Genomic DNA, 23,712 nt, shown 5'->3' with positions numbered 1-23,712 from the left:
GTTGTTTTACTTTATATTATAAAGATACAATCAAGTTTACAGTTTATCTTTAAACGTAACTGCTGGTTGGCGACAAACACGCGACACCTGACAAACAATTGCACTTCTTCTGTGTATTTCGTATAGAGCACTACTGCCACCTAGTGGTGCAATGCGCATTGCACTATGAAAAAAGTATATAGTCAATTTTAACAGATATCAGAAACGGAACACGTCGTATAAAGACGTTTTACAAACATTTTGTCTTAAAATTAAAAGTTATTAATGGTTGTCTGTTAAAAATGCATGACAACCACTCTTAAAACTCGAGAAATTAGTCAACAATTTGTGTGCAGTATTATATTACATTTAATTACAGTAGTAAGGAAAGTGCAAGATTTTAACTGTATTTTTTTTGTTTCTTAGGGAACAAAGAAGTTTACGATTTTAATCCAAACCTGTTTTTTTGTAACTAGTCTCAGATTTTCCTTATACTAAATGTTCATCAGATAACTATTCCCAATTCATATTAGCATTTTCATTCATAAATTCGTTTTTCCTGTTACTAAAATGAAAAAAACTTAAGTAGAATCTATTTGTAAACTACCTGTTAACGCCGTTTGCTACGGTAATTTCCCTTTTAAATGACAGGAATACAAAAAAAACAAGATAAGTAAAAACCTTAGTGGTTGATATTCATGATATTTAATGTGCAAAATACATCAAATGAACCATTCTCATCGTCGATTACACATATCAAGCTAAAGCTGAAAAGAAGACGAATTGCTTTTTTCCTTTTCAACAGAAGTGCTAATAACACCAAATTCATTTCCAAAAATCACCAATGGAAAAAAAAAAGGCCCTACATACAGTAATATTTTTTTTCTTTTAGTCACGACTGCTAATCCACAACACCCTATGTACAGTGTACTATTTATATATTTATATTGTATTTCTTTATAACACACTGGTTGTAAGTATTTAAGACACAATGATATACTTGTTTGTCATTAGTGCAAGGCATGTAAAAAAAAAAGTGGAAGAGATGAAATTGCGTGTTGATAAAGAAACAGAAAAAAAATAGAACGAAAAGGGCACCTCTGACATCATAAGCACTTCCTAACCGAGTCGAGGTGAAGCGACATACTCTTGACGGACATTTTTTTTTTTAGGATTTCGTCCAATCAAAACGCTAATAAGCGCTCGGCTCGCTCGAGCTAATTAATGAAGGAGCGGCACGAGTGACCGAAATGTCCGCCACCGTCGATGAACGGCCACAAGGTGGAGCTCTTCAGGACGGGTTCTCACTGCGTTAATATTCGGAGCCGCTAGCAGGGGCGGCGAGGTGTCCCGTGCCCTAGTTACTGCAGCACGGCGCCCTGGCGGGTTGCGCTGCCTCCGCCAGGTCCACGCCGCGGTTTCGCCCACCCCCGCCGCTGGCGGCCGATGACTGGGGATCCGTCTTGGGCAACCGTTGAGCTAAGGGGGTGGCAGGAGCAGTTGGTATTAAAGCAAATTATTTTCAGGGGTTTTTTGGAAAGAAAATATTTTTTAAGGGCCTGTCACTTATTTATCAAGATTTTTTACCCCCAAATATTAGGCTCATATGTTTTGGGTTAAGAATGATGATAAAAGCTATATTGTGATTCTCTATTTCCTCAAAAACAAGTCTGATTAATGTATTCTTCCTGACCTTTTATATAACTTGTTTTTCCAACCTACGTCAAACTGTGCTGGACACTCACCAATGGCCATAAATATTTCGTTGACGTTCATGGACGTCTTGGCCGACGTCTCCATGAAAAGTAAGCTGTTGTCGTCTGCGTACGCCTGAGCATCCTGTCCAAAACAAGGTAAGAAAATATCAAAATAATATGCATAGATTAATATAAGTCCACATACACACCAGTTCTACTATTTGGAATTGTTCCTATTTTTATTTTTTTTGTATTAACCTGGAAGTCCACCGCTCTCTTGGAGGCCAAGTCGGCCTTGTTGCCTGAAAAGGCGATGACGATATGCGGACTAGCTTGCCTCTGCAGCTCCTTCACCCAATTCTTGGCCCGGGCAAAAGACTCCTTTGTTCAAAATTTTAAAAAAATCTCATCACTCATTGAAAATAAACACATTTTGCATCGGAGAGAAGAGTCCAACCTCATTAGTGATGTCATAAACTACAATAGCGGCCTGGGCTCCTCTGTAGTACATGGGAGCCAGGCTGTGATAGCGCTCCTGGCCCGCAGTGTCCCAAATCTCAAATTTGACCGTCGTGTCATCCAGACACACCGTCTGAGTTAGGAAGGCCGCTAAGAGACGCCAGGAGGAATCGGTCACAATACAAAAATAGTGTTTATGTCAGCGCTTCCCACTTCACCTCCTATTGTGCTCTCCTGGAACTCATGGAATTGTCCCTTGACGAAGCGCAGCACCAAGCTGGACTTGCCCACGGCAGACTCGCCCAGCAGAACCAGCTTGAACTGACAGATCTTGTTAGCGACGTTGGAACCGTTGGGTCTCGTCACTCCTCCCCTACTCGCCATGATCTTCTCGCTCTCCGTCTGCCGTCCCTCGTTCGGGTTGAAATTTTCACAATTGGCACGTTTTGCTGAAAACACAAAAGGTGGATGATCATTTATCCTTCCATTCATTTTCGGTACAGCTTATCATCACAAGGGCCGCGGGGGTGCTGGAACTTATCCCAGCCCACTGTGGGCAGAAGACTGGGGGGAGGGCACCCTGAATATTTGCCAGCAGGGTGCACTCAGGCAAAGAACCATTCACACACACGTAGAAACAATTTAGAGGTTTCAACTAGCCTAGCATGCATGGTCTTACACAACACGCTAACATACCATGCATCTCTTATTTAAAACGGGAATTGGCATTTAATTCCCACACAAAAAACTGTGTGTAAGCGCCTCAAGCGTGACTCCTGGAATGTTAACCTTGAGCACACAAAAAAGAGTGCAAGTATATTCTTGAGCCAAAACAATCAGAATATAAAGAGTCAAAACATTTTGAAATTGTTTCAAAAGTACATGGTAAAAATGTAGATTAACAAAGATTATAATGTTCATAGCCTGCAATTCAGATCGCGTGTGGTTAGCAAATATTTAAATTATCGCTACTTCGAGCCTAGCAAAAAACATAATTAGGTCAATATTTAATGGCTTTTAATTCACAATCAGGTTTTTTTTGTTTTCTTTTAAGTAACGCGCAAGATATGCTAGCATGAATGCTAGTTAGTTAGTCCAAACATCACAGCTGTACCTGTAGGATCAAAACACCAAAACATGTGACATTTTGCTTTAAAATGCGTGCTTTTTAAGATCTATATTATCATTTGTGAGGATAATAAGCAATAGTGACAAAAGCCCGAGTGGGTAAGCAACAAAGCTAGCTGGAAAACCCCAATGTGACGTCATGTACGCTGCTAACCTGAAAGCCAGACGACGCTGTGGGACGTCAAATGTGATCAAATGCCTTCACGGGTTTGGTGGCGAGTTATCGTGGAAGAAGAAATGAGAAGATGGCTTCACTTAGCCAGCACCGCCGTCCCGTCTTTCTTTCGCTCTTTCCTTCCTTCCTTCCTTTCTTCTCGCAACTTCCCTTTGGAACCAAAACACAAACAAGCAGCTCTTCTTCCGCCCTTGCCAGCTCCAGATATCAAATATAAAGAGATCTAGATGTAGAAAGTCAGAGCCGAAAGCGTTAATGAACCGGCTGCCATCTTAAAGCATTTGACGCTATGCACATGGCTCTTTTGCAGGCTGCACTGGTGCGAGTGATTTTCTATATTTTTTTTCTATAATTTAGGCTGTATTTTAAAAAATATATATAACTGCCGTGTCATGGATAGCGTTTGGAACTGACAAAAAATGGCCGACTATTGACAACGGCCGTCCCAATTGCTTCTAGCTTTTATATATATGATGTCTATGTTGCACTACGTCACCGTTTAAGTGACATCACCATCCGTGATGTACGGGCGCGACCGACCCTTTCAAGATAAATCAGACTCACTGATTAAACATGAAAAAACAAGTAAAATATTTACTCTACGTTTTCACATTTAAGAGAGAAAAAAACAATGGGGGGAAAAAAACTCGAGTTATCTGCATTACTCTATCTGACCAGTGTAGCGCTGTGACCACATTTCATCACTGTTATTCTAGGCGAGGAAAACAGTCCGGAAGAAAGGCCAAAACACAACACGCTTTATTTACTTCCTTTCTAATATTCCCGCAATAATGCGGTTAAATTTTAAGATTTATAGCATATGATATGTAGTCCTGTATATATATTTTTCGCATAGCGTGCTTGAAACGACATCCTTAATCATGGACAAAGGGGACGTGGAGACGCCGGAGGAGATGTTACTAAAGCAGCATCGTAAAGAGAAGAAAGATTTGCAAGGTTAACGTCGCCTTATCTCCTTTATTCAATTTAATTGGCTGCCATTGACGTCGATGGACGTCCAACTCATTAAGACAATCATTTTTTTCTGCCAAACTCGTCCAGGCAAAATGGATTGGACGACTAGCGCCGTCAATGGCACTGAACATGCGCATTCACAATGACTCCTCCCAGACTAAATGAGTTGTATTACTTTAAAAGCCCAACTTGTGTATTTACGTGCTTACGTCGCAGGTTAGTAACTCAACCTATGTTTTTGACAGCCACAATCCAGAGCATGAAAAACGCAGTTCCCAAAAATGACAAGAAAAGGCGGAAACAGATGACCGAAGAGATTGCCAAAATGGAGGCCGAGCTGGATCAGAAACACGACGAGGAGCTGCGCTGTGTCGAACCCACGTCTGACGCAAAGGTACCCCACGAATCCCAGCGTTTCCCAGCGTTTTGTCATCACTCGGCTCACCTCAACTCTTCTTTCAAGGTAGCGGAGGCAGTGAATGGCGTTGAAGCACTAACGGTTGAACAGCAGCCCCGTGTCACCAAAGCCCAGAAGAGAAGGGTGAGCTCTAAATGAAAGCATCACATCAGAACAACATTTTAGCCAAATTCGGCTTTCCAGGACAAGAAGGCCACCCAGGAACGCGAGCGTGAGAGTAGAATCGCCGAAGCCGAGGTGGAGAACCTGCAGGGCAAACGTCAGCTGGAGCGCCTTAAGCTGGTCGAGAAGCTCTCGCCGCGAGGTCTTGGTATCAAGGAGATCTCCTCTGATGGACACTGCATGTACCGCGCTGTTCAGGACCAGCTGGAGAGGCGAGACAAGGTACAAAATTGCACTTAGGTAGCTTCCAATCAAAAATGTCTTTTTTTTTTGTAAATAACTAATGTTGTTTTTAAAGAGCGAGTTTAGCGTGAAGGAACTTCGGAGTCGCACCGCGGCGCACATGCGATCCCACGTTGATAACTTCCTCCCGTTCCTTAGCAACCCTGACACGGGTGATATCTACACTGCAGGTACGTGCTAACTAGATTAGCCTTTTTCTGTCTTAATGTGTGGGTTGTCTTGCAGAGGACTTTGAGAAGTACTGTAACGACGTGGAGCATACAGCAGCATGGGGCGGACAGTTGGAAGTGAGTCTTTCAATGTTAAATGACTTTTTGTTTTGTTTTTTCCTCCCATTTATTTTGCAATATTTCGGTCTTGAACAGCTACAAGCACTGAGCAAAGTCCTCCAACTTCCCATCGAAGTCCTCCAGGCCGATTCGCCGACCATAATTATAGGCGAGGAACAGGGTGGGGAGGTCATCACCCTAATGTGAGTCCACCAAAATAGGATTTCACTTTTTTATTTTATTATTATTTTTTTACATCTGTGGATTTTGTCTGATTTTGCAGCTACATGCGTCACGCTTATGGGCTGGGAGAGCACTACAACTCTGTGGGGGAACTTAAGGAGCATGAAGACCCCTAAGGGGTGAAGAAGACTGCAACAACATGGAAGAAACTGACGTGAAAAAATAGTATTTACATTATAAAAGCATATCAAAATTGAATAAAGTCTGAAAACAAATGCCCATTCTTCTTGTGCTCATTTACTAGTGCTTGATTACTGTGTTATTGTCGATGTGTGTAAACTAAAACCTGCCAATAGGTGGCAGCAAATGAGCGCTCGAATATGAGCACCTTTCTCTACCATGTATATATTGATTTATATCTTTTGAAATGTAAATTTTAATTGATACAATTTTAAGTTGGCTCCCATTGACGGTGATTGACGTCCAGTCTACTGCTAGGTCCAATCTGACGTTTGATCGCTGCCAAAGAGTAGGATGGTATTGGACGACTATCGCTAGCTATGAATAGTATATATTTAGTGTAAATAGTAGTCTATTATTTCGTATAGGTATGCATTTTTTATTTGTCAGTTTGCATACTCACATAACCAGTAGGTGGTGCTCAATCACATTATTTTTCTTCGAGTTAGAGTAGCATATTATGTCCAGATATGGCATTAATTTTTTATACGATGGGTTATTACAATGACGTTTTGCAAAAACAAGGAAACTGGATCATATTACATTGGTTATAAAATCATTGAATTGGCTATTATAAAATGATTTTAATGCTAGTCTATAAACCAAAATATAAATGCTTGATTTTCTTGACCCTTACAAAATATGTCCCATTGAGCTAGGAGGGTTGGCAGCAAATGATCGACACTGCAACGAGTCATTGACCCCGTGCCGAGCGAAGCCTTTCCACCGGGGGGACCTAGGCCCCGCCGCCGCCGCTCGCGGTAATTATATCAGAAGCGCAAGGAAGGCTCATTAACATATGCTTGGCATGTTGGGAATTTACAAGCGCTTTTGTTTTGCGGGCCGTATGGCGCCTCCTCGGAGGATGCCGCCGCCCTCCTCCTTTGCATATACGTCAATCAACGGTCCTCGCGCAACAGCGCGGCCATCTTACGGACGCCGCCTCGGCGACGGGGAACAGATGGGAGGGAAGCGAAAGGGCCCGATGGGACCGTGCGTTCGCAACACCTGTGCTGTTAGGAGAGCTTTTGAAGGGCGGAGACTTTCCTGATTTGGGGGGGGGGGTGTTGTCATCAATGCAAACTGACTTATTTCTAGTTTTCAGTGCGTTATTGTGTTTATTTCAACAATTTTCAACTGTCAAAAGGGTTGGAGGGGGTGCTGGAGCCTATCCCAGCCAACTATGGGCACCAGGCAGGGGACACCCTGAATCGGTGGCCAGCCAATCGCTGGGCACAAGGAGACAAGGGATAACCAATCACAGCTAGGGACAATTTAGAGCAGGGGTGTCAGACTCGGGTTGGTTCGCGGGCCGTGTTAACGTTAACTCGATTTCATGTGGGCCAGACCATTTTAGATATAATATTTAGATTTTTTTTAATAAATGGATTAAAACCCTGAATATTCAGTTTTTAGAGATCTAAAACAATTTTTATTTTAGCTTTTTTAAAATATATTTTTAGATTTTACAACATGATTTTTGAACTAAAAACACAGAAAAATGGATTAAAAAAATTACAATTATTGATTTAAAAGGGGGGAAATCAGGAAATGTAATATACATCTATACTCTTCATTTTAATTTGATCCTAAAACAGAAAGTCGGCACTCATGATTTACTTTCCCGGGCCACAAAAAATGATGCGGCGGGCCAGATTTGGCCCCCGGGCCGCCACTTTGACCCATGTGATTTAGAGTGTTAGCCGGCTAGCCTAGCATGCATGTTTTTGGAATGTGGGAGGAAACCAGAGTACCCGGAGAAAACCCATGCAAGCTCGGGGAGAACTCCACACAGTGAGGATTGATGTGGGATCGAACCCTCGGCCTCAGCACTGTGAGGCCGATGAGCTAACCACTTGTCCTCCACGTCGCTTTTAGTAGTGATTTTCTTTATTTCTAATGTGCAATGTGGTGGATTAAAGTGTTTTTGGTGCATTTCTATTGTGCAAAGAGATGGCTATTATGGGTTTATATTTTGTAGCATTATAATTGTGTTCATTTCTATCCTACAAGGTGGTTGTGGAAGCTATGGACGTTATGTGTTTTATTTATTATTTATGTGTTTATGATATGGCAGTTTATCATGAATAATTTGCTAGGAAAGATCGCCTTACAGTCCCGGACCGCAAGATGCGAGCAAATGTCACGGGGAGGCTTGGAGTCGCGGTGAGAAAATGTCAGGGAGAAGCCCAAGTCCATTTCTTCTTTTTTTTCCTTCCGCGCCGTCGGGAAATTGATTGAAACAAAATGTCACAATTATGCCCCGCCGCTCGCCAGTTCAATTATTCATCAATTAGGGCTCTGCCTTCTTTTTTTCTTCTTCTTCTACTCTCGCTCTGAGCTGATTTCTCATGCAGTTTACTGGGGATGTATGGCTCCCCTGCTGTTAACCAGTCCAAAGTCATTAGTTTCTGGCTTCGCAATTAAAGCGCATGCATTATGCATGAGGCCGCCGCCGCCGCCGCTCGCTCGCTTAGACGCACGTGCGCGCAAGGGAAATTCATTTCCCACAATCCAACTTCTCTCTCACTTCAAAAAGGCCAGTATATCTAATGTATCAACTCGTTCGCCGTCATTGACGGCGAAAGAAGCTCAATTACTGCCTTCCAGTCCAAATGCATTGGACACCTAAATGTAGTCATTATTAAGTACCGTATTTTCTTGCATATTAGCCGCCTCCGCGTATAAGCCGTACCCTTAAATTGCCTTAGAAATGGTTGAATTTGACAATTTCTCTCGGATAAGACGCCCCCTAATTCAGTTTTCACCCTCCATAGAGCTAGCGTAGACATCCAATTAACTTCTTAAATAAATGAAAAATAACGTAAAAATTAATCCGTATAAGAAATGAATAAACATTTCGAATAAATACAATATTTGCAGTTTTATCTTCAAGCTATTGAAAATATAATTACAATCACCGTAACAATAAAATGCATTTGTAGTTATTTCTTGCTTTCATAATAAAAAAAGTAAAATAAGAAATTGTTAACTTAAAAAAACAGTAAGATAATAGTTACTATTGCACTACTATATACTACTACTGTTATATTCCTTGCCTGCCTTGACAACTACAGATGTCCAATTCATTTGAACTGGGAGGAGCGGCTGTGAACGGTCATTTATGAGAGCCCTAAAAAAAAATCAACTAGACTAATTTGATGTCAGTTTGCTTGCAAATGCACCGCTCTAGAATCTGAAGTGAATGCTTCTCGGGTTAGAGTTTATTCACAAAGGGGATCGAACGTCCGTCGCCGTCATTGGCAGCCAATGCGTTAAATAAGGGGTTTGGGTGGCAATTTGTCGCTGGTAAGTCTCGTCCACGCATCAACGATTTAAGTCTCCGACGTGTCAAAGCAATGACGGACGCAGAGGGGCGGTGGGCGGTGGGCGGGGGACTAAAACAAGTAGCATCGATCGCGAGTGCAGAGGCCCTCGAGAAGAAAAAAAGACGAGCTGTCGATACTCACCAGCCAACGTCGGTCACGCTTGAAGAAGTCTCGCTGCATTATTGATGGCGGGCGCGGTGCCTTTAAGAGAGGCGGGGCAGGTAGGGGGCGCTGTGGTTCTATCGGCTGAAGGACACAAAAGGAAGAACAATGACCTGGTAGCATCATTCATAATTCATCAGTTGTCCTAGTATTTTTATTTTATTTTTTTTAATTGTTTTTGTAATGATAGTTTTACTAAAAGTGCGTGAGCAAACACGGATGATTTTTTTTTTTTAATTAATTTATTTTAAGAGGTTTAATTTGGGGTAAAGTGTTACTTCGTATTTGCAGTTCAAAGAGACCATTTGGGGAATATTTTGGCAATAATTTGCAAAACAATATATGGAAATAATTTTAAACTAAATTAAATAAGATTAATAAAAAAAATTAAAACAGCCAACGCAATAACCAATGTTATAATGATATATAATTATAAAATAAATTAAATAAAAAATAAGTATACATATTGCTATGTCCTTTGTTTAAAGGGGCCTGCATGCATTTTGCTTTTGTTCATGCATTTAAAAAAAAAATCAAACAAGAATACATTCTTAAGGGGTCTGCATGTATTTTGCTTTTGTTATTTATGTTTGTTTTAATTTAATGAATAACGTTTAGCCTTTTTATGAGTATTTGGTAACGAGGGATAGCAGCAAAAAAAAAAAAATCTAAAAAGTGCTCCCTCTGTCCATTTTGGATTTTTTTTTTTTTACTTTTCTGTCCAATAAATTTGGACTGGGAGGCCTGGCAGTGATCATCAAGCATCTGGTGGCCACGTTCTTCTCTTGGCATCTTGCCGGCGGCGCTGCAAGCTCCGCTGCGCCGACATCTGAAAGTATGAGGACGCGTCCTTCACACAGATGTGGAGTGGAAGAACTTCACCTTTTCAGTCTTTAGTCCAACTATCAGTTTGTCTTTCCGTGCCGTCGACGATGCTTGGCGTCCAATCGAGTTACCTCCAATCACCCTTCTGCTCTGAATTGAAATGAGTACATCACTGGTCAAATGTTTTCAGACACTAACATTCAGTGTGTTACTATTTTTTTTTTAAATCATTTTAAATTTTTCTAATTTTAAGATTCAATTTTTTGGTCAAGAGAGCTGAAATTATTTGGACAATCTGGCAATGAGTTCAATGAGTTGATGTAATTCCACGAGCTAATATTTAAAGAAAAAAACATTTTAATGTAGAAAAAAAAACTTTCAGGTATTAAGATATTTTATTACACCGTAAAGAGAACATCAATCAATACCAGAATTATACCGCAAAGTTTCACAGACTTGACATACCATTTAGTTTACAGCCCCTCCAAAGGAATAATTTTCAGAACAAGAACAACAATGTAAAAAATAAAAATAAAAAAACAAAATGCTAGTAAGGAAGAAAACCACAGTTCTGACATAGTAGACTGCGAAAGCTCTTTCGACGTGTGGTCTCCCTCGGTATTGCACAACAACATGTTTTTTTTTTCCTCTTTTCAATTTCTTTAGAAATTAAATTCAAAGAAAGATTCTCACCTGCCCAAAAAAATTAATGGATCGATGCTGTCATCTTTTACGACTTATCGGAAACAAACGTCGATTTTAACGCACGTAACAGAACTAATAGTCCGATTTTACGAGAAAAAAATACTTTCACTGATGCCAGAGAACAAAGTAGAAAATGTACGATCATTTTTCAGGGGCTAACAGATGCTAAAATTGCGAGAGAGAAAAAAAGTTTCAAATTTTCCAAAAGAAAACACTTTTTTTCCAAAACGATCAATCAATTAATCAATGAAATTTACTTTAAATTGCTATAATTTTTATTGCCTATAGCAACGTACATGCGGGCACGACTGGATGTCAAATGGGGACCGCAAAAGTTTGTACCAGGAGCCGCAATTAGCTCGCGGGCCACACGTTTGAGACCCCTTGTCTCAAACACGAAACATTTAAGGGGAAAAAACTTTGTACATGAAATTTAACGTCACAATTAAGTCTTTTAAAAAAAGACGGTTTGTAACTCATAAATACAAACCTTCAACAACTTTAGTCGGAATGTCAAATAAGCGAATATCATTTTTTCCTCTTTTTTAAAATGTAATTTTACAAGCACTGAATTAATCAACAGACATCATCGAGTGGGGGGAGGGGCCAACAAGACGATTATTTTCCAAAAATGAGCACAACCCGGAAAAAAAGAATTTCCGCGATGGACTTATTGAGGTCTGCATTGTTAGAGTGGTGAGATGGTTTTGCGCAGCTGTATGAGCTTAAAACTTTGGGTTCAATTTCCATATTTTGATCATTTCAGTTCTCCGTGCGACCATTTGGTTTTTCATTTCCACGGAGAAAACGAGACCAGAACTGGCGGAGAAGAGGTAGAGTGAAATTGCAGCGGCGGAAAAACAGCTAATTTGCACCAATTTTGTCGTGACTAAAAACAAACACTTAAAAACAAACCAAAAGACAAAAACAGCTGGGCTGTTTTTTATTTTTTCACAGCTTGGGAGGTGTCAAACACCTTTTTGGACACTTTCCGCCTTCAGAAATGTAGAAAGAAGTTGGAACAACGTTAATTTGAGGTCACAATTTGTTGTGTATGCATGTGTGTTGCTTTGTTTGTGTATGTGTAGCACCAAGGTGTGTTTGTGTGTCAGGGAAAAACAAAAAATATACTAGTGTTGCATCAATACCACTTTTAGGGTCCTTTCTTTTGATATTAAATGACTGCATACTCACTCGACTATTAAGTAACTGCTAGCATAACTAATCTGCCCTTCACAACTACAAATGTCCAATCCGTTTGAAGTGGGTGATTTGGCAGCAGATGAACGAAGCCGTGGGATACGTACGTATTTCACAGCCTCAGCAGTTTTTTTTTTTTTTTAGTAATCGCCAATAGTGATTTTGGCGCCATATTTGTAACGGTATAAAATGAATGAAAACAAAAAGAGCAAAATACTATCATAAAAAGCAGTTTGGAATGTAACCTTGTGAGGAAAGGTCATAAGGTTAAATGTCTAATCCTTTTGTTTCGTGAAAAAATGTGTTCCAATCATAAATTCTTTCATTTAATTTTTTTTTTTTAGTAATTGCCAATAGTGATTTTGGCGCCATATTTGTAACGGTATAAAATGAATGACAACAAAAAGAGCAAAATACTATCATAAAAAGCAGTTTGGAAAAGCAACCTTGTGAGGAAAGGTCATAAGGTTAAACGTCTAATCCTTTTGTTTCGTGAAAAAATGTGTTCCAATCATAAATTCTTTCATTTAAATTTCAATAAAATAAAAATCATAGCCCAAGCTTTTGATATCGTCCATGAATATTACGACGTAAACAATTATAAAGCAGTCTATTTTCTAACATTACAACTTTTCTCTTTCAACAATATGGCTTTTTTTCACCTAATGCGAGTTAGACTACCAATATTTTTCCTCATTGCTTTGCTCACGATACGTCATTTTTCTACAAAAAAATCCTAAAATTAAAATCGCTTAAATTATTGCTCACACGTCAGTTTATCGAGAAGAGATGGTTGACGACCCGACACCATTTTTAACTGTAAAAAAAAAAAAAAAAAATTAGGATTTGGTTCTTGGTGAAAATCTTTGGCTGTTTTTAATGTGTTTCCCGTGTTAATAGCATGTGTATGTTTACATGTCACCTGGTGCGTTGCAATGTTAAAGCTGTCAATCAGAATGTAGGCCATTTGGAAAGTAAGTTATCAAGATTAATTTTTTTTTCCTCGCTAGCTTTTTTTTCAAAAAAAAAAAAACAGGAATATCTAGCAAAAATGTCCAGTCATGCACCGCCAACAAGTTCCAGTTTAGCTAGCACACTGAAAAAAACGTGAATTTACATTCTCCTATGGAAAACTGGATAACACTTTATATTAAAAAAAGACAAAACATTGCATGCTGTATTAGTTACATCGCGACAGTGCAAATACATCGGAACAAAACGTTATTTCTCGGAAAAGTTCTGGACGGATCGTAATAGCAGCTTGGCGATTTTGCAGGCGTTTGAAAGCAGCGATAAAAACACCTAACAATAACGTTAGTCCAAAAAAATCTCAAAAAAAGAAGAGAAAAGGCAAAAAAATCTTGAAGTAAGTTTGCTTCTAAAAGAGTCCAATCAAGTCCTTTGTTACTTCTTGGTCATGTGACGGAAAAAAATCAAAGGTTTTCATATCCTCATGATGAATTTGTATTCCTCGGGTTGATATTTGCTTTGGAAATACGCCGTTGTTCCTTTCCAGATTTCGAGGGATGCAAAAAGAAATGATGAATGGTCCATTTGGTTGTAAAAATGTCCAAAATCCAAGAAAGAAGGAAAGAAATGTGAAATCCAATAGGAAAATTCATAGTCCTGTCCATCAGAGACAACCAGAAACGCCACATTTCACCGTTCGGTAAAAAGGTGGCACGATAAAAAAAAACACTGCCGCTTTTAAAATGTGCAAAAAAAAAATTGGATTCATGTGTAAAGGTTTTGTCAATTTATTATATATTACAATACAGCAATAGAAAGTATCATTGACTCTTTTTTTTACAATCCCCAATATGACTGTTTGTTAAATCTAACAAAAGACTATCAAATTCTGCGTGGCTCCAGCACCCCCCGCGGCCCTAATGAGGATAAAGCGGTTCAGAAAATGAGATGAGATTATCAAATTTGGAGGATGTTTGTAATATGAAATGGAGGTGATTTTTGGAAGAGGTCAAAGGTCAGAGAGTGTTGTATTTGTGTTCAAGATACAACGAATGAAGGATTATCAAATTTGCAGGATATTTGTGACATGAAATGGGGGTATTTTGGGGTAATGAGGTCAAAGAGGCTTGTTTGTGCTCAAGATAACTCAAGATCGAATAAAGGCATTATCAAATGTGTACAATGTTGGGAATATTAAAAGGGAGAGGGGATTACATTTTGCGCATTAGGTCAAAGGTCAGAAACGGAATTTTTCAAGTCAATTTAACACAAATTTCCAGGGTGTGTAATATGAGGTGGTCAAAGGTTATGGTGTCTTAGGTGCTCCTCTAGGTGAAATGTATTTGTGATTTAATTTTCGGGGAAATCATTTCAACTTGTGCTAAATCTCATCTCATTTTCTGAACCACATTATCCTCACTAAGGTCGCAGGGGGGTGTTGGAGCCTATTCCAGCTGACTTCGGGGGACACCCTGAATTGGTGGCCAGCCAATCGCAGGGCATAAGGGTCCACGCTCCCAATTTAGAGTGTCCAATCAGCCTACCATGCATGTCTTGAACTAAATATAAATATTCAAATGTTTCGATGACACTTGCTATTGCTGTATTAGTTTTGTCAGAATTTTTGGGATATATTTTTTTTACCTTCCGACGTTCCGAAATTTTGGTCAGGGTTGCCTCGGACCGACCGGGATTTGAGCGGTAAGTGTGAGATGGCTGCTTTCTCTGCTCAGCCTTATTTACAAGAAGACCACGCTACGTTAAACGACAACACCTGCGACACGTACGATCACAACGACAAGAAGCCAAAATTCTCTATTTACATTCAGTCGTTGGGCTACAAAGAATATCTTTGCGCTTAAAGTCAAGGCGAGTCAATATGACCCACGTTCCGGAGGCGGTCCGTCAGCGTACGGAGCTCCCTCTAGTGGGCGTCCGGCGCCGAGGACGAGGACGGGGTTCCGGGAGCGGACGACGCGGGGGCCGGCGGGGTCGGGGCCGGGCTGCCGGCGCAGCTGCTGGGGGTGCATGCCGAGGAACTGACCGGCGGCGGGGCGGGGGCCTCGGGGGCGGGCGGCGCCGCCTGCGAGGACGGCGGCGGTGGCGGCGGCTGGGCTTGCAGGGTCTGCCCGCACACGTGGTGGTGCTTCTCCCAGTCTTTGTGCTGGCAGAAGGAGCCGCAGTAGCGAGCCGTGTTGCAGCCGCTGCACGTCTCGCTGGCTTTGCGGCCGCAGTTCCAGCAGCTCTGAACGAACATAGTTCAAGCAGAGACAAATCTCACATTTCCCCACTGGAATAAATGGCCCCAGCCATTCGGGGCAATAGACTTGCGATCTGTTGCGAGTGGGAGGGCGTCGTCTACGTTATCGGTGTTTCCAGGTTTTTAGACGATGGTGAAAGTCGATATTTGGATCTGTCGGAATTGACTGAACAACTAACATTTTTTTTAGTCTCGTTGTGACCGATTTCTTCTTTTCTTTGGTTGATGAGGACACATTGTGGCTTGTTTGTTCCAAGTTAGTGAGGAGAAAGCGGGAGTGAGCCGGGGGGTCGTAGTTCATTTTGAACTTGTAAAATAAATGGTTTTCGCGTCATCAACTCTGCACACTCTTGACAACTTTTTTCAGGCGGTAGTACTAATAAATGTAAATGCTTCTGGCAAAAATCGTCTCAGAAAAAATGTTCAACAAATGATTTAACAGCTTATTGGCTTGCCATTTTTGTTTAACATTCAATTCAGGGCAAACTATTATTACTATTATGTTTTTCCCACATGAAAATCCATGTTTCCCCCCCATATTTGAAGATACTCTTACTTAAATATATAACCTTGTTTGATCGACTAATGCAATATTTTTTTCCAATATTGATTCAGTTTTAAAATTGAAAATTCTCCTTACGTTGTCATTTTCAGTTTAAAAAACGCAACTCTCAAAACCCTACGAGAACATTATCCCAGTAGGATTCCAATCCAACTTCCATAAACTATTTCCTTTCTGCCTGTTTTGTGTCATAAGACGACATTGACATTGAAAAAAATCTACTTTGAATAAGAATGAAATAGCTTTCCGACCTCACTGGAGTCCTCCTGCTGGTTGATGACGGAGATGGCGTCTTCGGCCGCCTGCCGCTTGACCTCGGCGACGGTGCGCTCCATCTTGGCGCGCTCGTTGCTGATCATGTCGTGGGCCTTGCGCTCGGCCTCCGACACGGCCTTCTGCAGTTCCGACACGGCCTGCCGCTTCACCTCGTTCACCGCCTCCTCTGGAAAGAGCGCGGACACACAGGAGGTCAGTCCTCCCGCACCTGCAACATCACCATTTTTAGTTTTTTCAACCACAAAAAAAGCTCGAAACTACAAAAAAAAAAGCGAGAAAAATGGCAAAGGATAAATAAAAAGGGTCAAGTTGTAACTTTGCAAACGACACGCACAAATCTGGATTACTAAATAACATGCATCATGATAATAAATTCATCTTATACGAAGATGAACAAGAATCAGTCAGCTGATAGAAACATGTCAAAATGATGGAAATTGCAAGTTCATACTTTTTAAGGAAAAAGTGGTAATAGACAAAAGGTGCGCAACATTAAGAATAAAGTCAAGTGCAAAAATGTCATGTACAAAAAAAGCCTTAGTGCATGAATGTACGAAAAAGTCTAACCGAATCTGCAGGCTAAAAAATGTCCTACTTTACAAAAAAAATGAATGGACCATTCATTAAAAATAAAAAAAGAATGGACCATACATTAAAAAAAGCAATGCAAACAATCAGTTAAAAACAAAAAAATGCAATGTACACAATGAGTTAAAAATGAGGAAAAAATTGCTTTAAAAAAGGCAAAATGTATGAAAAATCTTTGATAGAGAAGTTAAAAAATATGCAAAAGTCACAATTGTAGAAAAATAAGAAAAATTTAGCAAAATCCCATCTAGTTTTACCATACCAAATTATTGATCATGAATACAAACCTTTTTTTTAGCTGTTTAGCTAACTTTCCACTTTTTCAAAGTTCATGTTATTCTATTACTCCTTTTCAAATATTTTCTGTCTTCATATTTATATTGATGGTAATAGTTGGGCATGATTTTCTTTTCATAAAAAATAAAATCTTCCCCTTTCCCCATTTTTTTTAATCCCAAAATATTTTCACGTCTTTCCCTGCTAATTGTGACGTCGCCGTCTCCCGTCAAGCCTGTAAACCGGACTAATTGCGTATGCAAATGAGGCAATTTATATTGAAATGATGCATTTCCACGCCGCTGTCCCCGAGGCCCGGCCGGGAAGCGAGGGAATGCGTTTGAATATTTATCACCAACTGTAAACATTTTTCTGAGCAGATGCATTGTCTCCTCACTCGCCGTTGTCTTAAAACAAAAACAAACCCCCCAAAAACGAGTTAATTTTCCCCACAGGTGAAGGAATAAAAAGAAATAACGGCATTTTCGGAATAAATCCGCTTAACGGCCTGACGCTTGCTTTTCCAATTGTACGTTTGTTGTGCATGGCGAATGAACGCTTGACAAAATGGAGGACCTTTTTTTGTGATTGCGTGCCGAAAAACACTTCCGACAAAAGCGAAACGGAATTCCATTTAAATGCATATTACTCGGTAAGGCGTGTTCATCTTGTAATGCGAGGGCAATCCGACAAACGCGCTTGTGTGATTGAATTTTGTCAAAACGGGGCAAAAAAGAAAGGAACGCATGCTAAGAAGTCATGTAACCATTTGTAGTTCCGAGACGACAAACACCATTACGAGAAAAATAAAGGTTAAAAAAGGTGTCCACTTTAAAAAGGCTAAATATAGTGAAAATAGCCTGATTTCTTTCCGTAAGTAGTAGTATTTTTACAGGGATCGACTATTGTCGTCAATGTCAGCCATTATACCACTCAAATTTGTCTCAATTTGGTTGTAAGTTAATATCAAATTGGTCACAGGAAAACCCCAAATTGGTCGCTGGTTCATCTCAGATTGATTAAAGATAATTGACTAGTTTAATCTCTGATCTAATGCGGTTTTAATGATTCCCGATTAGCTTTACTTTAATCTCTGATCTATTGCGCACGGATCTTTGATCGATTTTGGATGAAGATTGGCCATAAGGTAATCATGGTTAACTCCTTCAGTACTGTTGACAATGATAGCCGTCCAATCATGTGGCATCTATTTTCAACCTCCTACTGTGAATTTAAATGAGTGTCAATTCGCTGCGTGGCCTCCCGGTGTAAATCAAATGGACTTCTATCACACACACAAAAAAAGATAAATGTGAAAGAAAAAGGGTAAGATAAAAAAAAAGTCCCATCTGTGAACGTTGTAAATGTGTGAAGGATTTCAGTAAAAATGGCCTATCCCAAAAATGTGAGCGAATTCAGTCAGGGTCCGTATTTATATTCAAAGCCATTTTCTCCTCTCTTTCCAAGTTGTGAATCAGAATAAGCTGCATCATTCTCCTCACGGCGAGGAGCCTCCATTCCCTCTCTCCCTTTCTCCCCTTCTCTCGTTCCCTCCCCCACTGAGAGGCATCTTTTAAGTGCACGTGTGTGGGCAAGACGGCAGCATTTGCTTGCATGCTCGCTCACCGGCTTTCTTCCAGATTTCTTCAGGGACGTAACCGGAAACAGGCCGATGTAGTAACTCCCTGTGGATGTCTGTGGTGAAACAACACAAATGTGCTTATCATCCTCTGCTGTTTGCATAGATTGGCAATGACATTGAACACGTCAGCTCTCGTAAAAATCCATATGAGAAGAGTACTTGGAATAGAGCCTTGTGGAACGCCACTTTCAATGATACAATGACACGTCTATGTTTTTTTGTGCATTGACCTGATGTGGCGTTGTCTTGCGCGGCGGGGCTCTGTTGCCTGGATTGGCTGGCGGCGGCCGCGCTTTTTTTCAGCTCCTCGGCGTCGCTGTAGCGGCGGATCCAGTAGTTGAGCTCCTCTCGGTCGGCTTCCTGGCAGCGGCGAAGCACTGTCAGCGAGCGCCGTGTCTTCTCCACCATGTCCATGATGCAGTTGAGAAGCTAATGAGAAGAAATGGACACTTTTTATACATATCATTTCAGTGAGGTGAAAAATAGTATTTTTAAACATGTTTATAAAATAAGAGTAAACCAATGTTTAAATTAAACTAAACTTTTTTCATTATATATATATATATATATTTCTCTCTCTGTATATACCTCTCTTCATCCATCTATCCATATAGTAAATAATATATGATCAGGTTTTCCTTTTGATCAAATAATTAAATTTGTTAAAATGATCAATGAAGTAAATTAGTCAAAATTTCAATACAATAATATATAAGTATTTTCTTTGAATTACATTTTTAAGTCAAGAGAAACTTGTTTTTTTTTTACATATAATTGTTATGAAAAAATATCTTGTTTGCCAATGGTTTCATCAAATAGCAATGATTAAATTTCAGGTGTCAAAATGATCAATGAAAAGTAACGGCGAAAAATACAGAATATTTTTTTTGTTATTTAAATAAATTTATATTTATTAAGAAAGCTTAAGTCTTAGGATAAAACATTTAAAATGGGCTATATCCACTACTATTCACAAATAAATCAAAGCAACGTAAAGTCCAAAATACAGTAAATAGATGATTCCAAAAACACAATGCAATTTCATGAAATGGACTTCCAAAGGCATAAAACTGCACTGACTTAAAAGTTGAGTGGAAAATACATTGAATATAAATGAGTGGAAGAAAGTATATAGTACAGTCTATCTTGAATAGAATCAAATAGTGTGGAGTCAATACAAATGATAAATGCAGGTTGGTGTGGGGGTGTAGAGAAAATATAAAAAAAATGTTATTACTTTTCTTACATGGTCAAGGTGCTTCCACTCCTCAGCCCACTCGCGGTCTGTCAGCCGGTGGTCGATCACCTCCTCCTGGCGGCCTCCCGTGTGTACGCCTTTGAAACAAAACAGAGGCAACTTCAACCTCCATGCAATTGCGCCGCTACTCAGTCAGTGCGAGCCGAGCCATTATTAAAACATGACTCTTTGTGGTTCATAAAGAAGCCAGAGGTCTCCAAAGTGATGCAAAAGTGACGCAAGGCTTGAAACTCTTGACTTTTAAATGTGAAACCCGACTGGCGCTCATCTCGGCATTTCAGCCGAGTGGAAAAAGTCAAGCTAAAGAGGGCTTATTAACGCAACGGCTCCCACTGACAAGTTTTTTTTGCTTTCTATTTTATTATTTCATTATGCGTACATGCATTTACAAACATGAATAAGATTTTGGAACAAAATAACCACAGACCACTAAAGCATTTGGCTTGTAGAAACTACATTGTTGATGTTTTGCTTCGTCGACTCAGTACGCCAGAGGTGTCAGACTCGGTGGGTTGGTTCGCGGGCCGCGTTAACGTCAACTCGATTTCATGTGGGCCGGACCATTTTAGATATAATATTTAGATTTATTTTTTTATAAATGGATTAAAAGAACTGGATTAAAAGCTCTGAATATTCATTTTTTATAAATAAAAAAAATTGCAGTTATGATTATCCTTCAAGATGATGTTTTCAAGGTATGACTGACTATATGTGACAACACTGTTTTGCTATATGGTAAGTTTCAAGCAAAATGCGACTATGCAATCTTTACACCACGTACAATCAAAATACCGTATTTTCCGGACTAAAAGTTGCATTCTTTTCACAGTTTGGACGCGCCAGCGACAACTACTCAATTGACACTTATATACATTTTTTTTCCACTGAAACCTTGTTTTTTTTAGGGCTATGTTTATCCGAAAAACTGTAAATGTTACATTAACAGGTGCCTATTTAGCATGTTGCCCTCCTTTCAATTACTTTTACTTTAAAGTATGCTTGCTCTTGGTTTCTGATCAAATAAAAAATGACCCTCCCTAAAATGCAACTCATCATTTTTTTCCTCTGCATTGTGCATTATTTGGCTGGTCTGGTTTATAGTCCAAAAATATGCCAATTACACATCCGGAATAATTTGACATATTAAATTTTGTTGTGAATTCAGTTATTATGATTTCCTTACCGATGGGGCGGGTCCTCTCCCGGATCTCCCTGTGATTGGCGGGGGGGTGGCGGTAGGTGTCGCGGTAGTGGTGGTGGGCCACGGCCATGTCATCCAGCCGGTAGTGCTGCGGCGGCGGCACGGGACCGCCCGGGTGGCTCAGCCCGTTGGGCTGGTACGAGATGCCGTTGGAGGGGCTGAAGCGTTGCCCGGGGCTGATGGTGCACGCGCGCTTGCTGGGGTGCGCGTCCGGACCGTGCGGGGCGCCCTCTCGCTCAAAACCGTTCTCTTTGGTTCTGTGTGTGGACCACAAATGGTAGTTCATTTCTGTTCATATCGCCTCCAGCACCCCCATTTGGGGAAAAAAAAACTTTCTAATTTGGTTAAATGATAATATGCTTTGTTTGTGTGACAAGTCAACTTTTGTTTATCTTATTTATGTATTCACACAAACAATTTCATGGTTTTCAACTGATTTCCATCGCAAATAATGAAATAACAACACAAATGAACTTGTTATATCCCACCCAGTTCTCAATAATACACACAAATATCATTATAATTACGTGTATCAACTTGTTGGATGGAATAAAGAATACCAACAATTGTAAAACATTGTAATATTTTCTTTGCCAGCTTTGTGTTGATACTTTTAATTTGAAGGAACCGTCTTTGTGTTCAAATGTTGTACTTGGTAGAAATTAATTTGCTCAAATATATAAGAGCAATGCTGTGACGTAACTGTTCTGTGAAGTATTGCTGTAACATTAGTCATGTAATATTTTTACCCCAAAAAATTGATTTTGAATTTTTATTCTCATTATTCCATTATAATGAGATGTAAAGCTTGATCAGGAAGTGCACAAATAAATAATAATGATAAATCATTGCTGTCAAAAGCAGCTTTTTCACATTTTTTGGGGGGTGGGATGTGGGAGGCTACTGCTATTATCAGCAGAAAGTATAGAGAGGCATGTAGTAAGCCTCCATGTTCCCACAAGTAGAATTTTGTTGCAGCCAGGTGGATGGGGATGTGTGAGATTGCACATATGGGCTGTGTGTGCGTGCGTGCGTTGACAGTGAAACGGTGGCAGCCCTCTTCGCACCGGCAGCGGCGGCCTCACCCCCCTCCTTCCCACGAACAGATTGAACTTGTTAATGAGCTGTTTTTATGGGCTCCTAATGCTCATCCGCGACTGCCCATATGCTACTTTCCTCCTCCTCCACCCTCCCATTTTGCCCCTCCTTTTAAATCACGCATTCACCTGTCGGGCGTTCGCCTCTTGCCGTTTTCGTTGACGTCCAGGAGGAGCTCGGAGGAGTCAACGGGCGACGACGTGCTGGTGTCCAGCAAGAGTTGCTCGTGCTGGGCCAAGTATTGAGCTGGGTTCTGCTTGGCTAGACGGGCACAGTGGAGGAGCTCCCTTTGCAGGAGCGGCAAATTGGCCTGCACGGGAAGGACGGCGTTTCATTAGGAAGAAAAAAAGGGGGCTTCTTTGCAAATGAGATGGTAAAAAGTTAAACATGCATGAATTTCTGGTAGTGTTTTTGCAATGGCACATTGACGCAGTCAGGAAGATGCAGGTCATTCAGAATGATTGAAAATATGAGGAAACTATAAAGGATGTCCCCGATCAGAAATCGGATCGGAATTTATCGGAAATCGGGCCCAATCACGTCAATTTCAGAGGATCGGAAGCGGGTAAAAAGATCAAGTTTTTTTTAAAAATGTTTTGCTATGGCATTAAATGAGTTAAGGAAACAAAATGGTCTACACACAAACATACATATATATATATATATATATATATATATATATATATATATATATATATATATATATATATATATACACACACACATTTATACACTTATATACATATACACATATATACATACATATATACATATATACATACATATATACATACATACATATATACATATACATATACATGTATACATGCATATATACAGCGAGTAAAAAAGATCCGAGTTTTTAAAAAAATGTTTTGCTATGGCAGTAAATGAGTTAAGGAAACAAAATGATCCATAAGTATAATGCAAAAATTATATACGTACATGTATATAGATATACATATATACACATATATACATATATAAATATACACATATACATGCATATATACATATATGTGTGTATATATGTGTATATATATATATATGCATATATACATATATGTGTGTATATATATATATTATATATATGCATATATACATACCTATATGTGTGTATATATATGTATATATGTATATATATACATATACATATATATATACATACATACATATATACCAATGCAAATGCATAAACATCCTAAGGAAAACTTACATTTCATTTCTATTTTTGTGTTTTTAAGCTGAAAATGAAGGCGTACCTTGAGGAAGGGGATGACAAAAGGTCGCAGGGGGAAGTTGGTGGCCTCGTGAAGTTTGCAGTGGAACTCCTCGATGGTTAGCGTGGAATTCTGCACGCACACAGACAGAACATGTGGAAACCATTAAGGGATAATACTTTTCTCTGGGAGAGGGACGCCCAAATCAAAGTA

At 39.8% G+C, this 23,712-nt stretch overlaps 3 protein-coding genes across 8 annotated transcripts in view; 1 reads left to right on the top strand and 2 right to left on the bottom strand.

Annotated features, from left to right (window-relative positions):
* Window positions 1-661: 661 nt before the first annotated feature.
* Window positions 662-3,812, bottom strand: LOC144067451 (ras-related protein Rab-5A-like). Its single transcript, XM_077591245.1, has 6 exons — window positions 3,418-3,812; window positions 2,354-2,584; window positions 2,134-2,285; window positions 1,935-2,057; window positions 1,725-1,818; window positions 662-1,458 (listed from the first exon to the last, which is right to left on the bottom strand). The coding sequence occupies exons 2-6, from the start codon at window positions 2,517-2,519 to the stop codon at window positions 1,337-1,339; spliced, it is 657 nt and encodes a 218-aa protein (XP_077447371.1). The 5' UTR covers window positions 2,520-2,584; window positions 3,418-3,812; the 3' UTR covers window positions 662-1,336.
* Window positions 3,813-4,135: 323 nt separating this feature from the next.
* Window positions 4,136-5,963, top strand: otud6b (OTU deubiquitinase 6B). 2 transcript variants are annotated; one of them, XM_077591241.1, is made up of 8 exons: window positions 4,136-4,395; window positions 4,659-4,807; window positions 4,877-4,954; window positions 5,015-5,215; window positions 5,292-5,406; window positions 5,462-5,523; window positions 5,602-5,708; window positions 5,789-5,963. In XM_077591241.1, exons 1-8 carry the CDS (start codon window positions 4,320-4,322, stop codon window positions 5,862-5,864), a joined length of 864 nt encoding a protein of 287 aa, XP_077447367.1. In that variant the 5' UTR covers window positions 4,136-4,319; the 3' UTR covers window positions 5,865-5,963. The 2 variants fall into 2 exon arrangements, with proteins under 2 accessions (XP_077447367.1, XP_077447368.1); XM_077591242.1 differs by having other exon boundaries at window positions 4,139-4,395; window positions 4,630-4,807.
* An 8,403-nt stretch (window positions 5,964-14,366) lies between these two features.
* Window positions 14,367-23,712, bottom strand: part of runx1t1 (RUNX1 partner transcriptional co-repressor 1) — a 28,823-nt gene continuing 19,477 nt past the window's right edge. The window contains exons 4-11 of one of the 5 annotated variants that reach the window (XM_077591235.1): window positions 23,542-23,631; window positions 22,408-22,589; window positions 21,164-21,438; window positions 19,960-20,057; window positions 18,953-19,151; window positions 18,707-18,775; window positions 16,192-16,424; window positions 14,367-15,363 (exon numbers count right to left, since the gene is read on the bottom strand). In XM_077591235.1, coding sequence (XP_077447361.1) covers window positions 15,043-15,363; window positions 16,192-16,424; window positions 18,707-18,775; window positions 18,953-19,151; window positions 19,960-20,057; window positions 21,164-21,438; window positions 22,408-22,589; window positions 23,542-23,631 — 1,467 coding nt within the window. In that variant the 3' untranslated portion in view covers window positions 14,367-15,042. The remainder of the gene's footprint in view (window positions 15,364-16,191; window positions 16,425-18,706; window positions 18,776-18,952; window positions 19,152-19,959; window positions 20,058-21,163; window positions 21,439-22,407; window positions 22,590-23,541; window positions 23,632-23,712) is intronic. The other 4 variants (XM_077591236.1, XM_077591237.1, XM_077591238.1 and 1 more) reach the window with 4 other exon arrangements.

This window comes from Stigmatopora argus, chromosome 21, assembly GCF_051989625.1.
Source record: "Stigmatopora argus isolate UIUO_Sarg chromosome 21, RoL_Sarg_1.0, whole genome shotgun sequence".
Taxonomy (NCBI): domain Eukaryota; kingdom Metazoa; phylum Chordata; class Actinopteri; order Syngnathiformes; family Syngnathidae; genus Stigmatopora; species Stigmatopora argus.
Note: the sequence above shows the minus strand (reverse complement) of the source record. Positions and strands in the feature narration are given on the sequence as shown.